At 49.4% G+C, this 18,628-nt stretch overlaps 1 protein-coding gene across 7 annotated transcripts in view; it reads right to left on the bottom strand.

Annotated features, from left to right (window-relative positions):
• KIAA0556 (KIAA0556 ortholog) overlaps positions 1-18,628 on the bottom strand; it is a 227,904-nt gene that overhangs the window by 130,474 nt on the left and 78,802 nt on the right. For all 7 annotated transcript variants that reach the window (XR_004258216.1, XM_032243026.1, XM_032243027.1 and 4 more), the window contains 2 exons: positions 15,620-15,789; positions 13,353-13,450 (listed from right to left, as the gene is read on the bottom strand). Coding sequence is in view for 6 of the 7 variants with exons in the window: in XM_032243026.1 (XP_032098917.1) it covers positions 13,353-13,450; positions 15,620-15,789 (268 nt within the window). In the remaining variant the exon portion in view is untranslated. The remainder of the gene's footprint in view (positions 1-13,352; positions 13,451-15,619; positions 15,790-18,628) is intronic.

The following is an 18,628-nucleotide window of genomic DNA, read 5'->3' as shown; positions in this document are numbered from 1 at the left end:
GTGCATTTGCTCATTTAGCTTTTTTTTTTTTTTTTTTTGAGACAGTGTCTCGCCCTGTCACCTAGGCTGGAGTGCAGTGGCGTGATCTCGACTCACTGCAACCTCCGCTTCCCAGGTTCAAGCAATTCTCCTGCCTCAGCCTCCTGAATAGCTGGGACTACAGGTGTCTGCCACTAGGCGCAGATAATTTTTATATTTTTTGTAGAGATGGGGTTTCACCAAGTTGGCTAGTCTGGTCTCGAACGCCTGACCTCAGGTGATCTACCTGCCTTGGCCTCCCAAAGTGCTGGGATTACAGGTGTGAGCCACCATGCCCGGCCGCTCATTTGGTTCTAAAGACAAACCAAGGGGGAAACTGAGTCACAAGAGTGTAAGCCACTTGCCCAAGGCCACACAGTGAGGAAGTTACAGAGCCTAATCAGAGGTCTGACTCTAAACCAAAGAGAGGCCAACATTTTCTGTAAAGGGCCAGAGAGTATTTTAGGCTTTGCAAGCTAAATGGGCTCTGTTAGGATATTCAGCAATCCTACTGCAGCTCAAAAGCAGCCATGGGCAATGACTAAATAAATGGGCATGGCTATGTTCCAGTAACACTTTATTTACAAATATGGGTTGAGGCTAGATTTGGCCCAAGGGCTGTAGTTTGTGGATAAACGCTTGTTCTACATCGCCACACCGCACTGCCCCCAGCAGGCACGTTGAAGAATAAATGTGCTCTACCTGGGCTGGGTGTGGTGGCTCACACCTCTAATCCCAGCTCTTTGGGAGCCCGATGCAGGAGGACTGCTTGAGGCCAGGAGTTTGAGACCAGCCTGGGCAACATGGTGTGATCCCGTCTCTACAAAAATATACATATATGTTAAAAAACAATGTGTCCAGCCTGGGCTACAGTGGCCTTTGGACTGGGATCAGAGAATTTCCCAGGCTGGGCGCGGTGGCTCATGCCTGTAATCCCAGCACTTCGGTAGGCTGAGGCAAGCGGAACACTTGAGGCCAGGAGTTTAAGACTAGCCTGACCAACATGGAGAAACCCTGTTGCAACCAAAAATACAAAAACTTATCCAGGCATGGTGGCATGTGCCTGTAATCCTGGCTACTCGGGAGGCTGAGGCAGGAGAATTGCTTGAACCCAGGAGTCAGAGGCTGCAGTGACCTGAGATCACACCACGGCACTCCAGCCTGGGTGACAGAACAAGACCCCATCTCAAAATAAAAAACAAAAACAAAAAGAAAAAAAAAAAAAAGAATTTCCCGAGCGTATCTAACACAATGAAGGAGGCAGGGGCTGCGGTGACCTGAGATCACATCACCGCACTCCAGTCTGGGCGTCAGAACAAGGCTCCATCTCAAAAAAAAAAAAGAAAGAAAAGAAATAAAATTTCCTGAGCATATCTAACACAGTAAAGGAGGCAGGGGCTGAGCTACAGATCATTTATCTTAGAGAGACGGTGGAAAGGGCTGAAGAAAAGCAGCTGGGATTCTCCCTGGGAGAGCAAGGAGAAGGCGGGGTGCAGCAGGAAAGTGCATGTCCACGCCTTCCTACAGGAGGTGGGTTACTTAGAGATGCCCCTCGGGACTCCCAGTTTCCCCTGCTGTTTCCATCCCTCACCCCCCCCCATAACCCCCCCACGCCGCCTCCAGGCCCTGTCAACTTGCTCTTAGCACATGTGTTAGCCTCAGCGCCAGGGCCTGTGGAGGGAAAAGCACGGAACATATAACCAACACTGGGGGTTTCCAGGCCCGGAGATTCCTGGACGTCTTCCTGCCTCCCCTGGGATGAAGCTGTAAAGGCTTTGAAGTTCATCACTGAGACGAATTTTCTATCACACCTCCCAGGAGAGCAAGCTCCTCCCTCCTCCCCAGAAACTACTCAATTAACATCCAAATACTAGGAGCTCTTCTAGCTGGGAAGAGATGGCTTGAGAGGGGGCAAGGAGGAGGGACAACGGGGCACGGGGCCCAGGCCTGAGGAGCTGCCTGACTCCCCAGCACCAGCCGGGGCCTGGGGTGCCCCCTGGCCTCCCCATGGGTTTCTAGTCCTTTGTCAAGAAAAGGGGGGCTCGACTAGGGCCCTGCTACTCTAAGTGTGGTCCAGGGACCAGCAACATTGGTCTCTCCTGGAATTTGTGGGAAATGCAGAATTATAGATCCTTCCTTGGCCCTGGGAATCGGAATGTGAATCTGAGCAAGATCCCAGGTAACTTACACGCACATACATTCAATTTCCAGTAGTATGATCTACAGGGCTTTGTGGTGGAAGCCATTGTTTCTGCATGTCCAGCACACTTTCCCCTGTGTTTGGTGAAAGCACCCTGTTTTTCACTGTTTGAGATGGCGTTTTGCTCCCCACTTCTTGTCCCGGTCCCAAGAGATTCACATGGGACTGAACCTTCTCTAAGGGTGGATGAAGCATGTGACCCAGGCCTGGCCAATCAGAGTATGCGATTTGATTCCCCTGGCCGCGGTGATTGGGTGACTGGTTCTGGTGGGGGGAAGAGATGCAGTAGCAGGGTGGCAGACCTAAGTGGGCAGCTGCTGGTGACTTGTCTTGGTACCACATGGGGCTCAGGGGGAGTTGAGAGATGAAGAACGGGTTGTTACATTGTTTGAGCTCCTGGACCCAAATGTGCCTGAGCTTAGATAACCAAGAATCGGGATGAATAAATCTTCTAGCCTTGGATTTGAATTGAAAGCATGAGAGAGCTCTAAGGTTCACGGAAAGCTCAGGTCTCTCTCTTTTTTATTTTTTTGAGACGAGTCTCACTCTGTGCCTAGGCTGGAGTGCAATGGCGCGGCTCACCGCAACCTCAGCCTCCCGGGTTCAGGCAATTGTTCTGCCTCAGCCTCCCGAGTAGCCGGGATTGCAGACATTTACCACCACACCTGGCTAATTTTGTATTTTTAGTAGAGAAGAGGTTTGACCACATTGGCCAGGCTGGTATTGAACCCCTGACCTCAGGTGATCCACCCGCCTTGGCCTCCCAAAGTGCTGGGATTACAGGTGAGAGCCACGCGCCCGGCCTCCTTCTCTTCTTCTACAGTTTTCTCATCTTCCCTTTAGCACCACTGCTCACCTCGCCCAGGTGTCAGGACCCAGGTTTGCAGTCAGCATTAGGCACTCAATCAGCAAGCTTTTACTGAGCACCGACTGCATACAAGGTTCTGAAAACAGGAAGATACAATAAAAAAAAAAAAAAATTAAAACCCAATGCTCTGCCCTCAAGGAGGTCACACAGCACATATAATGGGAGAATGTGTTTATGAAGCAACATGTGACAAAATTAATGTGGTCCAGAAAGAATCTCTAATGCTGAGTGGGTGCTGGAGAGGGGAATAAATAGTCCCTCCATCTGGCCTGCTCTCCCGCCCCCAGCCCCAAGGAGGCTCCTCTGCCACCACTGGGAGGAGATTGAAAGCAGCCCTGCCTACACGGAAGGCTCACCTCCAGTGAGCAGCCCAGGCTGGCAGGTTCCAACCCAGCCCCCCAGGCCGTGCACGGCTCCCTGCCTCCCACCTCCACGCCCTTGCAAGGGATGATGACTGTGCACCTGGCTGGCTCCCCGCTTGGCACGCTGCTGTACCCGAGTGGGTGTTTCAAAGCTGCTGCTCTTTCCTGCCCACTTGCAGAACCCAGACCTGGGCAGACCCTTGTAGTATCAATCACACGCCGGAGGAGCATTTAAAAGCCCTGATACCCCCAAATCCATGTTCTTTCTTGCTAGCCCTAGGCCAGCTTATTTCATACCCAGCCCACACTCAGCCCAGTTCATGCCTAGAGTTATCTGTTCATATCTGCCACCCCTCTTCGCGAAGTGTTCCAAACGGTGTGCATTAAGGCTTATTGTCAAGCAGAAAAAAAAGAGCAAGGCTGGGGGCTGCCCCGAGTGGTTGTGCGGGAGTGCAGTATGCAAATGGCTCCCTCTAGAGGTAGGAAAGCTCTAAAATACGGACAGGCAGGTCTAGGGTGGGGAGGTCTGCCTGACTTGCTGTGTTCGTCCCACCCGGATTTGTCTGATCTCTTAGAAATAGCAGCGCTCAGGCCGGGCGCGGTGGCTCACGCCTGTAATCCCAGCACTTTGGGAGGCCGAGGCAGGTGGATCACAAGGTCAAGAGATTGAGACCATCCTGGTCAACATGGTGAAACCCCGTCTCTACTAAAAATACAAAAAAAATCAGCTGGGCCTGGTGGCACGTGCCTGTAATCCCAGCTACTCAGGAGGCTGAGGCAGGAGAATTGCCTGAACCCAGGAGGCGGAGGCTGCGGTGAGCCGAGATCGCGCCATTGCACTCCAGCCTGGGTAACAAGAGCAAAACTCCGTCTCAAAAAAAAAAAAAAAAAAAAAAAGAAATAGCAGCGCTCCCCACTCTGGCAGTCTGTGTTGTGCAAGATCACTGAAAAGGCCGATGCTTCACGGTTATTTCATTTGTTGTCCTCACTGCAGGGGTCTCAGAACTCAGGAGGAAGATAACAAGGGACAGGGCCCCCAACACGTCCCATTTTCATTTGTGGGTTTTTCTGAAGGGGCTGAAGCTGCTTAGGCCACAACAGGACATAGGATGTGGTGGCTGAGTGAGAGCGAAGCCTCTGCTTTAACAATTGCAATGAACTTGCTTTAGAGACCTTTAAGGAAAGCCCACCCCACAGTAAATTGCTGGAAGGCCAATCCCTTCACTAGCAATTTAATGCTAAGAGCGATGACGTTCATCAAATCTGACAGCATTTTGGTAAACGACGGCTCTGTTGATTAGGCCGCTGTCCACCCAAGTATTACAAGGCTGAGGAAGCCATAAATCTTAATCCATGGATAACAGCAGAAAGATCTAAGGTCTAGAAGTGGTGGGGGGAAAGGACAGTATGAACAAGAGGCCATATATCATCACCAGCCCATTCCACAGGGAAGGCGGCAGCTCGGGAGCCCAACACAACCTTCACCATGATCCTCCCCAAGCCCCCCAGGAATCGGAGGAGCTTGGGAAGGGTTTTACAGGTGGAGGTCGTTGGCCTCTTGGCCAGCAGCCAGCGTTGGAATGACTCTGTGACCTTCCGGCCAAGGGATCCGGAGGCCAGTGCAACCTGAGGCAGCCCCTCCTGTTGGGGCAGCTCTACCCAAATGTGCTTTCTTATTTTTGGGTGAGACCATAAGAAGAGAAACCTGTTCTCCTGGAGGCGGTGAATGCATTGGGCTTGGTCAGTAGAAACGGGGTGTGTGACTCAAGAGAGTTTCAGGGCTGGGCGCAGTGGCTCACGCCTGCAATCCCAGCACTTTGGGAGGCCAAGGTGGGTGGATCACCTGAGCTTGGGAGTTCAAGACCAGTGTGGACTACAGAACAAGACCCTGTCTCAAAAAAAAAAAAAAAAAAAAAAAAAATCCAGCAAGACAGCCAGCGGGAGAGTACAGAGGGTGAATGTGGAGGCCAGGGGGCTGGCGGACTGTGAATAGGGCTGGGACTGCAGGCGCTTACTGTGCACTGGGACCACCACATCCTACCACAGTGTCCCCTGCTGACCCGGCCGTGCCCAATGTGAATACACGAGGTGACCGCGTGGCCCCGCTCATCCCTCCTGGTTGGCAATGCCCTACAAGAGAAACCCTAAGACTGGGAAAGGACTGCGGTCCCTCTCTTGGTGGAGTCGCTTTTGAGAATTGGCTGTCTTGACCACTCTGCCTACCCCCAGCTGCCTCTAAGCATGGCAGAAGCCCATCCAAAAGGGTTAGGATGGAAATCTTCCTTTCCCATGGACCAAGACTCTGTCTCCATGTTTCTACCATGGAGAAACTTTGGACTTAATTCCACTTCTTGGAGCCAGAGCGAACCAATCCAGCCCGTGTTCCTCATGACCGTAATAATAGTGTAGATGGCACATCCAGTCTATTCACTGTTCTACCTCCAGCCTCTTTGATGAGACTGTCCAGGAGTCACAGTTCCTGCCCACGCGGCGGCACCAGGGCAGTCAGGGTTTCTACCAGATGACCTGGTCTCTGAGGGGCTCCAGTCATAGACAACTGAGGCAGGACGGGGTGTCACATCTAGGCTAAGCAGTGGCAGCCCAGTCTGTGTCCAGAGACACAGAGATAAGCTGAGATTCAGACTGTCTCTGTCTTGGAAACTTTCAACTAACGAACATGAAGGGAGTGAAAAACAGCGTGGAGAAGGCATGATGGATCAGGGGAACATTGAAGCTACAAGTCAGCGGCAGCCAGGGGACGGGGAACAGAGGTGCCAGGAGTGGAGACTGTGGAAGGTTGGTGAAGAGAGAGAGAGCCCTGCTACAACGGCTCCCTGTTCCTCCTGCAGCCCCTTGCCCCTATGGGTGGTCCTTTCTGCACACATGAGCCCAACGTGTGAACCCAAACGTGGTGCTCTACTGTTTCAACCCTCTTGGAAATTTCTCACATTAAGATTGAAATCCAAACTCCTGGTCGGGTGCAGTGGCTCACACCTGTAATCCCAGCACTTTAGGAGGCTGAGGTGGATGGATCATGAGGTCAGGAGTTCGAGACCCGCCTGGCCAACATGGTGAAACCCTGTCTTTACTAAAAATACAAAAATTAGCCAGGCATGGTGGCGCATGCCTGTAGTCCCAGCTACTCAGGAGGCTGAGGCAGCAGAATCGCTTGAACCTGGGAGGCAGAGGTTGTAGTGAGCCGAGATTGTGCCACTGCACTCCAGCCTGGGAGACAGAGTGAGACTCTGTCTCAAAAAAAAAAAAAAAGAAAATCCAAACTCCCTCCTGTGGTCTTCTAGGCCTTGTATGATCGGTTCTTCCTACCTACAGTCCTGACACCCTCATCCCCACCCTTTCCACCACCCTATCCTGATTGTCCTGCCTCCCTTCAGCCTGTGCCCAGAGCCCACTGCCCTTGCTATCCCCTCACCTGAAACCCTCCCCCAGCCACAGATCTTTCCAGGGCTGGCTCCAGGCGATTCTCAGGCCTTGGCTGTGATGGGGCCCCTTGGGAGGCTGTGCTGCCCACCCTCGCTGAAGGAACGCTTCCCCCGACACCCTCTCTCTCAGGCCGCTGTCCTCTGTCCTTCCTTCACGGCACTGTCTCCAGACGTGCTTGCTTGCCTTTGGTCCTTTGCCTCGCCATCCTCCCTACCCGCTCCCCATCAACATGAGCTCCAGGAGAGCAGGGCCAGCCTCATTCACCCCTCGGACCCTGGCACCTGTAAGTGCCAAAACTGAGTATGTGCTCAATACATGAGCAATGGAATGAATGAAGTGAAGTGTGGGTGAGCAAAGGAACATACTAGAATGAAGAGCCCTGAGGCCTGCAGGCGGAGCTGCCCTCCCCACCAGCCCCTCCGCTGATTAAAACAACAGTCAGCACCATTCACTGACTATTTCTCCTGTGCCAGGCACTGCTTCAGCCTCTCTCCAAACACCGGCTCATCTGATCCTCATTAATTGCCCTCATTAATTACCATTACCAACCCCACATGACAAATGAGAAAGCAGGCACTGAGGGGTTAAGCAACTTAGCCACTGTGCAGCTGGCAAGAGGCGGAGCCAAAGCTTTGCAGTGGGGTTGCTGGAAGGTTCCAGGGTCTGAGCTCTTAGCCATTCCTCTGGACTTGTCTGTCACCTGTTCTCACCTGACGCAGCAGGCAGGCCCTGCTGAAGGACCTCCTGTAATGCATGCTGCACACGCTCCCCTCCAGCAGCACTGGGAGGTTTCATTGATGATGAAACCAGAGCTCAGAGTGGTTACATGGCCAGCTCTGGGGCACACAGCTCAGAGAGGTTACATGGCCAGCTCCGGGACACACAGCTCACAGAGGTTACACAGCCAGCCCCAGGGCACTCAGCTCAGAGAGGTTACATGCACACAGCTCAGAGAGGTTACACGGCCAGCTCTGGGGCACACAGCCAGTGAGCAGTCCAAAGCCCATTCCTTCTACTCTCCAGGGGCTACAAATTCAAATGCCCCTAAGAGCCAGGTGGGAAATGGAAACATGAGATAAGAGAAATCATAACCTAAATCTGATAGTAAACCACAGCTGCCACTCAGCCTCACCACCAAAGCTCCGGGGAGTGGTGGGGACTTTGGCAAACAGGAAGGCTCGTGCTCTGTCCAAAGGCAGCAGCTAGACAAGGCTCCTGCTGCCTAGCAGGGAGGAGGATGGCCCAGCATGGGGGCTAGACTTTCCATTTTTTCCCCGGAAGAAGAAATCTAGATTTTTATTTTTCGAGATAGGGTCTTGCTCTGTCCCCCAGGCTGGAGTACGTGATCATGGCTCACTGGACCTTGAACTCCTGGGCTCAAGCGATCCTAACTGTCTCAGCCTCCCCAGTAGCTGGGACTAGAGGTGTGCACCACTATGCCTGGCTAATTTTTTTTTTTTTTTTTAATTTTTAATAGAGATGGGATTCGCTATGTTGCCTGGGCTGGTCTTAAACTCCTGAGCTCAGGTGAACCTCCTTCCTCGGCCTCCCAAAGTGCTAGGATTACAGGTGTGAGCCATTGCACCTGGCTAGATATATTTTTAAGATAAAATCTTATTAATTTAAATGTTGGCAAGCTTCTAAAAGTCTTTTAAAAACGTGTTGAGCCGGGCGCGGTGGCTCACGCCTGTAATCCCAGCACTTTGGGAGGCCGAGGCGGGTGGATCACGAGGTCAAGAGATCGAGACCATCCTGGTCAACATGGTGAAACCCCGTCTCTACTAAAACTACAAAAAATTAGCTGGGCATGGTGGTGCGTGCCTGTAATCCCAGCTACTCAGGAGGCTGAGGCAGGAGAATTGCCTGAACCCAGGAGGCGGAGGTTGCGGTGAGCCGAGATCGTGCCATTGCTCTCCAGCCTGGGTAACAAGAGCAAAACTCCGTCTCAAAAAAAAATAATAATAAAAAAATAAAAAATAAAAAATAAAAACGTGTTGAATCCAAAAACCATTATCTGGGGGCAAGTTTGAAGCACATGCTTCAAGTGGTTAACTTCTAGACTCTGCCAGGCCCACCCTCCATTTGTCTGAAGTCAGGTGTCACACCCTCCTCCCAGTTAAGCAGTCCCCATGTCTTCACAGCCAGAGCTTCAAGCAGGAACTAAGCCTTCTTGAATTTTTTTTTTTAACCCTAGAGCCTTGCCAGTGCCTGGGCCCTGCTGGGTGCCAGTACATGTGTCAAATTAATAGATGATTTAATTCATGACACGTGTTGTAGTTCAGTTGCCACTTCTGAATGCTACCTGGTTTGTCTCTATCTTTAAGGGTAGTCCCCAAAGGCCTGAGTGTGTGGAGCGGATCCATGCTCTGGACTGGAGGGGGCTGGTACTCAGTACCCATCCCACACTCCCCCGGGAGCCGTTCTGTGGGGTAGAGGCCAGAAAGCGAAATACTGCATTTCCCAGGCTCCCTTTCTGAAGCCGTCCTCACGGGGTTAACAAGAATTCTGTGCAGAATATAGTTATAACTCAGCATTTATCACCCACTTCCTTGTAACTGAAATTCACTGGATTCTGACCATTAGCATTCCCATTATTCCTTATAGATTTCCGACCATAGAATTGTAAGGTTTTCGTTTAAGAATTGCTTGAGATGTTTTTCAGATCTTAAATTCCAGCAAAACAACGGACGCCAGCCAGTTTGAAAGCCCCCACCGATGAACGGGATCTGCACGAGAACACAGCGTCTTCATCTCCCCGTCCCGTGACTTCACCCTGCACTCTTCTATCAATCAAGGATCTCCACATGCCAGCCCACTCCAAAACCCTAAAAACACTAGCCCCAAACTCCTCCAGGAGACAGATTTGAGGTTTCCTCCCAGCTCCTTGTTTGGCGGACCTACAATTAAACCTCTCTCTCTGCTGAAACCCGGGGTCTATGTGTATAGACTTGCCAGCATCGCACAACGGACCTATTATGGGTAAATTCTGGCCTGGGTTCTAGGTGTGATTTAGGTGCAGCCAATCAGATGGCCTCACACGAGCCAGGGCAAGCAGAAGTGAGGTGAGGAGAGGAAGCGGGTAAATGTTGGCTGTTTCAGTGCTAAGCACAGTCCTGGAGGCATTGGGTTCTTCAACAATGTCCCTGGCTGGCCAGCCACGCTGTGGGGCAGGGTCTTCATAACGTTGCTCTAGCAGGTGTGGGGGCACTCTGAGGCCAGCAGCTGGGGTAGTAAGTCCCTGATTCCTGGAACTGCAGCTAAGGTGATGCCTTCCTGATGCCAATCCCCCACCTTCCCAACGGTATCCTAGGCAGCCGCTCTCCTGGCAGGCCCAGGCTAAGTGACCATGCTTTTCAGGCACTATTCCTAGAGGCCCAGCCCAGAGTCCACTCCTCCTGCTAGCCCAAGGACTTTATAAACACCCCGATTCCCTGCACCGTATTTCTTTCCGCTTAAAATAGCCTGAGTGGTCTCTGCTGTTAGGCACTGACTGACCCCTGACAGATACAGCGTAGAAGGACAATTACAGCCCTTGAGGCATCAGGAAACCAGGAAATTAGCTATGATTAGGCCCTGTGAAGTGTGGGACCACAAGGAGAGACTGGGGAGGGTTCTAATTAATCTTAGGCCAAGTTTTTTAAATTGCAGACTCTGGGGCCAGCTATTAAGCCACAATCCAAGACACAAATAAGGCTCCTGATAATAGAAAGCTCTCAAAACAACTAGAAGAACTGTCTTAAGTGAGAGGTGGAGAAAGGCCTCATTAGCAGCAAATTAATATTCATTGCAGGGGACAAAAGGAGGCCTCCAGGCTGTGTGTCCTCCAGGCCTTGCTCCTCAGCACTGAGATCAGGCCGATGCCCTTCCCCAATTAATCAAAGACTTGAAGATGCTCCTGTGGGGAAGCAGAAAGACCAGGGTTTGTAACCACAGGCCCAGAGTTCAAATCCCAGCCTGCCCTCTTCCTTAGTAGCGATGCGACCCTGAGGAAGTCACCTTACCTCTCTCGGCCTTGATCTCTTCAGCAGCACAATGAGGACATTTACTGACCGACTGGGTTACTGTGGGTGGACTGATTTATTGTACATTTGGTAAAGTGTGAATTGTTGTATGGTAGTAACTCCCAATCTTGGTGAACACAAGTTTAAAAATAACAACAGGCCGGCGTGGTGGCTTATGCCTGAAATCTCAGAACTTTGGGAGGCCGAGGCAGGAGGATCACTTGAGGCAAGAAGTTCAAGACTAGCCTGGGTAACATAGTGAGACCCTGTCTCTAATTTAGAAAAATAAATAAATTTTAAAAAGAAAAAAATAACAATAATTTTAAAAATAATCACACTGCTTAAGCCTCAGCAAGTCAGAATCTCTAGGGGTGAGGCCTGAGCATCTGTATTTTAAAACTTCCCTAGACCATTTAAATATACAGTCAGGGCTGAGAAATAAAAAAAAATTTTCAAGACTCCAGCCAACTGAATGAACCCCTTCTTGGCCAAGGGAACCTCAGAGAAACCTTAAAACTGAGTTCCCATCCATGATGGGATGGGAGGTCCGACATGCCTCATTATACCTCCTCTATCACTAACCACCAGGAGGCTTTTTTTCCTACGGGTTAAAAAGAATCCAGCCCTTTTCAGTGGGACGCAGTGCCTCATGCTTGTAATCCCAGCACTTTGGGAGGCTGAGGTGTGTGGATCACCTGAGGTCAGGAGTTCAAGACCAGCCTGGCCAACACAGTGAAACCCTCTCTTTACTAAAATACAAAATTAGCCAGGCATGGTGGTGGGTACCTGTAATCCCAGCTACTTGGGAAGCTGAGGAAGAAGAATCGTTTGAACCTGGGAGTTGGAGGTTGCAGTGAGCTGAGACTGCACCACTGTACTCCAGCCTGAATGACAGCAAGGCTCCATCTCAAAAAACAAACAAACAAAAAAAAAACCCAGCCCTTTTTGAAGACTCCACCACTGATACCAACCAATGCCTGCTGCCCCTCTCTTCTGTGGTTTCCACACATCTGACCAGCATTTCTTCCTGGTAAGGGACCACCAACCATGGAGTGGTTTTGGCTCTTCTATGGAAGATGCACTGTGAGGGCTTCTGTGTCCCCTGATTCACCTTTTGACATCAGAGGCCAAAAACTCCACCCTCAGATCATGCTAACACCCCCATTTTTGGACCACGGGATCCAAGGAAAGGCATGAAGCTCAACTGCACATGCGTATATTTCTCTTTTCATAAATATTCATGACTCCTCCTACAGCTTACTGAATATGTATACTGGGCCACCTATTCAGCATAAATCCCCCGTTTTATCCCTTCGAACTTGAAAGTGCAGGTTTCTGGCTTCTGGCCCGAGGCTGTGCTTCCCAACTTGCCAGAGCATATACCTGGGAGGCTGCCATGCTTTCTGAGAAATAAAGCTCTCCTTTCCAAGTTTGTGAACCTCGTCATTCTTCATCTGATGGGACTGGGACCCGCTAGTCCCAGGTAAGGTATGAGTAACTACGAGGTAAAATATCAAGAACTATATGAGCAAGAGCACAGAACTTGGGGCAAAAGATCTAGGATTGACTCTTGATTCAATTCAGCCCACTTCTTAGCTGTTGACCTTGGAAAGCACAGTGAACTTTTCTGAACCTCCATCTCTTCAGCTCCTTATAAAGAGGGACAATATTGGAAAGTACTCGACAGTTCTGGGAGGGCAAAGGAGATGAGTTACATGGGAGCTGAGCCTATGCATGGTACCTGGGGTAAATGCTCAGAAATGCAAGCTCTTGACATTAGCACACCAGTTGCAACCCAAAATGGCATCTCAGTTCTTTGGGGCAGGGGCTTTGTCATATGCACCTACTACATTCTTAGCATCCGGGACTGTGGACGCCACATAGGGGTTACTCAATAAAAAAATACCTGAATGAACAGTCAACATGATGGGGCTCTGAATCTGACCTTCCTACACCCCCCAGTGGGGCTGGCGTGGCCCCATCCAAAGGGGAGGGCCAGGAGCAGAGCGGACTCTCCAGAGGTCAGTTCCACATGCAGAAAGGGCACCACCACCTTGCCCAGCCAGACCCACCTACTGCCCACAGGATTTTTTCTTTTTTTTTAAACAGGATCTTGCTGTGTTGCCCAGGCTGGAGTGCAAGCGGTGCAACCGTAGCTCACTGCAGCCTCAAACTTCTGGGCTCCTGCATAGCTGGGACTAGAGGTACCTGTTACCACACCTGGCTGAATTTTTATTTTTATTTTTAGCAGAGAGAAGTTCTCGCTTTGTTGCCTAAGCTTGTCTTGAACTCCTGGGCTCAAAGTGATCCTCCCACCTCACCCTTCTGAAATGCTGGGATTGCAGAAAGTAGCCACTGTGCCTGGCTCGGGGGGGGGGGGTTTAAATGCTCTGATTGTATTTCTGTTCCTATAGCCACCCACACTCTGTACTGTAAAGTGTGGGCTGGGCCAGTCTCCAGACCTGGTGCCATCCTCGGCGCTGGACTTTGCTGGGGGCTGTCCGTGAATTGCGTCTTAAGGCTTTTTCAGCTTCTCCAAACAGAGTTCTTCGTCCATAATCTGCACCAGAGAAGAAGGAAGGAGACTTGGTGAGGCACTGATGACAAGCTCACAGTACCAGGATGGTTTGTAGCTCGTGTCTAAAATGCATGTCAGTGTGCCCAGAGTCTTGTGTACGAGGACACTGACTGCAGCACCGTTTGTAGCAACAAGACATTAGAAAACAAGCTAAATGCTGAGCAGAAAAGGAATGGGTAAATAGGTTCCAGTATATCCATGCCATGGAATAATATGTATAATGTATAGCCAGATCAGGCAGGTCTATATATGCAGAGAACAGCCTTCAAGATACAAACACAAGGTATAGGACAGCAGGTACAAGAGGTCACGTTTGTATAAAAGAGGGTAGAGGGTCAATCTCTTTGCTGAATGAATGAATACATGTACTGCTGGTGTTCTAAGTACATAAAATCCTGTTACCTGTTCCTCTCTGAAACCAGGACCAGGAAAGGCTGAATTTTCCTTACTAGCAGCAAGTCTGCCTCTACCATGAAAACTAGGAGAGCCACTGGTTTTCCTCTTCGCCCAGGGCAGTGGGGAGCGCAAGCTATACTCTGAGTTCAACTGCAGTGGCTCTCCTTGGAAAACATTTCAAATCACCTTCTCTTCTTACCCTTGTTGTTTTGACTTTTACAATATATTAGTGGCTTGGGATCTTACCATGTCTGTGAGGCCGCGGATTAGAATAACACAAATCAAAGTTACTGTGTCCTGGCAAGCCTGCAAGCTGGGCATAATTATTCCCATTTTATGGAAGGGGAAAGTGAGGGTCAGAGAGGTCCTAATTACCTAAGGTCTCAAAGCCAGAAAGCGGCAGAAGAGGGTTCATTCTAATCCAGTCTGCCTTGCTCCAGATCCTCTTATGACTTGGTAGCACACTGGCCTCTCCAGCAAGGCAGCCTGCCGTGAAGGGCATTCTGACCCCCCACTTGGGATAAGCAATCTCGCCAGTCCCATGTTATTGTATTTTATTCATTTATTTATTTTGAAACGGGGTCTCGCTCTATCACCCAGTTGGAGTGCAGTGGCGTGGTCATAGCTTACTGCAGCCTTGACTTCCTGGGTTCAATCAATCTTCCTGCTTCAGCTTCCTGAGTAGCTGAGACTACAGGCATGCACCGCCATGCCTAGCTACTTTTTGTATTTTTTGTAGAGATGGGGTCTCCGTATGTTGCCCAGGCTGGTCTTGAACTCCTGAGCTCAAAGGATCTGCCCGCCTCGGCCTCCCATAGTGCTGGGATTATAGGCATGAGCCACCGCACCTAGCTGAGTCCCATTTTAAAGATGAGCAAACAAAGGCACAGAGAAACTAAGTGGCTTCCCATGGCAACCTGACTCCATATGCTCTGCCATTTCATTTATTCAACTGCCTAGTCATTTTTGGTGTCTATGCTAGGCTGGCTTGGGTATTTTTCTATTACACACAGGCTTCCTGTGCTTTTTGTATAGGGCACATGAAGTCCATTTAAAGTATGCATGGGTACGGGTTAACTAAATGCAGAAACAAGCGGTGGAATCAAAAATTACACAGGGGTTAGGTACTCAAGACATATCAAGTGAAAAATCAGATATAATCCAAAATTTCCCTAGACATTTCCTTAAAGTGCTGACACTTAAGACCCAGGAAATGTAAAAGCCAGAAATTTACTGCTTTGGCCGCCATTGATCTGGGTTAGTAGAGGCCAAGACTAGTTTTAAAAGGAATAAAATAGGATTTCTCTTTCTCATTCTTATGCTTTCTGGCCATGCGGGTGTAGTTAACTTGTGTTCGTTGTTCACATGCACAGGACGTGGTTCCACAGTCCCTAATTAATTAATTAATTAATTTTATTTAGACACAATCTTGCTCTGTCACCCAGGTTGGAGTGCAGTGGTGCAATTTTGGCTCACTGCAACCTCTACCTCCAGGTTCAAGTGATTCTTGTGCCTCACCCTCCTGAGTAGCTGGGACTGCAGGTGTGTGCCATCATGCCTGGGTAATTTTCATATTTTTAGTAGAGATGGGGTTTCACCATGTTGCCCAGACCAGTCTGGAACTCTTGGCCTCAAGTGATCCACCTGCCTCATCCTCCTCAAGTGCTGCGATTATAGGTGTAAGCCACTACACCCAAACCCCTAATTAATTTTAATTAACAGAGCTGTGACTCAGCCTGGAGGGCCTGCACTCACCGTGTGTCCCTTCCGTGTGGGAGGCACTTCTGGAGAAGTCAGAGTGAATTGCTTTCCGCGGTGACGATTTCAGCTCTGAGTTGGCGCCATTGACATAGACAGAGAAGCCTTGCTCCAAGTGCTCCAGCCTCAATTGCATGGGGTCCTTGGTTTTCAAATGCTTTAATATCCTGAAAGAGAAATGGTGGCTTGTTCCTCCTCATTATTGGAGAGTCGGGGCTGCTGCACCCCCCAGCCGGGACTGAACTGCTGCTTCAACAGTTAAGCATCTCTAATCAGAGCCCAGGGGGCGTGTGCCCAGCTGTTTGTCTACAAACAGGCTCTAACAGGCCCATTACCCACTCAGAAAAGCCACGAGGGGGAGACAGTTTGGGGCCCTGCAGGGAAGTTTCTGTAGCCCTCATTCTGAGGCTCAAATACACATTAGCAAAAGAGAACACACCCGGTTCATGCCCCGTGGTGGCCAAGGCAGAGTGAAGGCTGTGTGTACACACTACTATCATACAGGCTGGGTGTTCTGAAACGATCCCAATTTCATGCAATTTCACTTGGTGTGAAACTTCATTTGATGTGTAACAAAACGTGGTTTTTAGGCTCTCAGGCTTTGTGAGAGAGATTTCACATCACCCCATTTACAAATCAGAAAACATCTTTCGTCAGACCAGGTGGGCTAATTTTTTGCTTCAGTGAATAGACGTGTTCTCAAAACACTCACCCCTGGTATTTCAAAGGCCATCATTTCATATTCTAATGCAGTTAAAAAATATATCAATGCAGGCATTCGTTCAAGGTGAATAACGTGATTATCACGTCTTTTGGCTAAAAGGCAGGAGCGCGGCCAGGTCCCTAATTTAGCTTTCACTGAAGCCCATCCTTACACCTTGAGCCTGGTCCTTTACCCAATCAAGATGTCACCCTGCCATGTGTCCTCTTCAGGCCCCAGAGAACTGCTTCCACTGGACACCAGACTCGCCAGCATTTTATACACAGCTTTAGGCAACCCCACATCAACTAGATTTATACAGACAAACAGCCAACCTAGCAACAAGTGTGCCTCTTCTTGTAATTAAACAAGTGCCAATCAAATTGGCAAAATTTAAATTTTAAAAAATAATAGCCATCACATAAAAGGTGCATACTGTGTGCTAAACTCTGTTCTAAAAACCTGAAGTCAATTCTCATTATTCACAGTATAAGTGGTCTACAAAGTCACAGGGAATTCTGAATCAGCGAACTTGGAACTACCATTCCCAGGGGAAATACAGGGTTAGGTGCCTGTCAGTCTTTGGTCACATTTTCATGAACCAATCAACACAGAACCTTGTGTATGTGTGTTTCTGTTTAAAGATGCTTATTACATCATTGATTCATTCACACCGAACTCACAGCCAAGAGCACTATCACTCATGCCTGAACAAAGCCTCTTAACATATGTATTTTGTTCATAAGGCACATCACAGCCTCATGCTTAGGAACACTGAACAGCATTTCTGCACTATGTATAAGGCCAGTTCAAGTGATGAAATTTCCAGCAGAAAGTACAAAAATGCGGAAAACATGGCACTACATACACTGCAAAAAGGACACTTGTTTATAATATGAGAGGCAGAGAACTGTCTTTATCAGCTGGGAAGGTGTGCATCAAGGGACTAAAAATTTTGCCTCTCTGCACGTGTCTGCAAATGACCACAAAAATGTGGCAAGTATCCACTATGGGGTTATAGATCAGTTTTAGTGATGACACAAATTCATAGGCAGAGAATCAGAGAATGATGATGATCAACAATATGAATATGTTACTCTTTACAACAATCCTATAGCCTAATCTCCCCCTCCCCCTTTTTTTTTTTTTTTTTTTTTTTTTTTTTTTTTTCCGAGACGGAGTTTTTCTTTTTTTTCCCAGGCTGGAGTGCAATGGCGGGATCTCGGCTCACCGCAACCTCCGCCTCCTGGGTTCAGGCAATTCTCCTGCCTCAGCCTCCTGAGTAGCTGGGATTACAGGCACGCACCACCATGCCCAGCTAATTTTTTGTAGTTTTAGTAGAGACGGGGTTTCACCATGTTGACCAGGATGGTCTCGATCTCTTGACCTCGTGATCCACCCGCCTCGGCCTCCCAAAGTGCTGGGATTACAGGCTTGAGCCACCGCGCCCGGCTCCCCTCCCCTTTTTTTGAGATGGAGTCTTGCTCTGTCGCCCAAGCTGGAGTGCAGTGTGATCTTGGCTCACTGCAACCTCCGCCTCCCAGGGTTCAAGCGATTCTGATTCTCCCACCTCAGCTTCCCAGGTAGCGTGGACTACAGGCGTGCACCAGCACTCCTGGCTAATTTCTTTGCTTGTGTTGTTAACAGAGACACGGTTTCAACATATTGGCTAGACTGGTCTCGAACTCCTGACCATCTGCCCACCTCGGCCTCCCAGAGTGTTGGGTTTACAAGCGTGAGCCACTGTGCCTGGCCATAATCACTTTTACTATCGCCATGTAGTAGATAAGGAGTTTGAGCCACAGAAAGGTTACAGAACTTGGCTAAGGTCACATAGCTATCACAGCGTATGGCAGAGTTAGAATGCAAATTTAGGCAATTTGGCTCCAGCGCCTACACCAAAACCAAGACAACTTGTAAAGCCAGCAAGATGAGGTTGAAACTGGCAAACTTAGACACTGCTGGTAATTCATAGAACCTTCGCAGAAGTAGTATGAAAATATAGAAACTGCCATATGTTTGGTCTCTGCCCAGAAAGCACATTCCGGCAGATTATTCCTGGGCATATGAACTCTAGGCAAGAAGACAGTCAGTGTTCGGTAATAACAAAACCCTGGAAGCAACCCAAACGTCCAACAGCAGAGAAGTGGAAGCTGCTATTACACTGATGTTAGAATTATGAAGACTATGGAAACATGGGGGACTGCTTGTGATCTGTTCAGTTGGGGGGGCAGGGCATGGTGATGAAAGAGGCAGAATAAAAATGATACACAGGCCGGGGCATAGTGGCTCGTGCCTGTAATCCC

Source organism: Sapajus apella, unplaced genomic scaffold, assembly GCF_009761245.1.
Source record: "Sapajus apella isolate SASKATOON/1434 unplaced genomic scaffold, GSC_monkey_1.0 scaffold51, whole genome shotgun sequence".
Lineage (NCBI taxonomy): Eukaryota > Metazoa > Chordata > Mammalia > Primates > Cebidae > Sapajus > Sapajus apella.
Note: the sequence above shows the minus strand (reverse complement) of the source record. Positions and strands in the feature narration are given on the sequence as shown.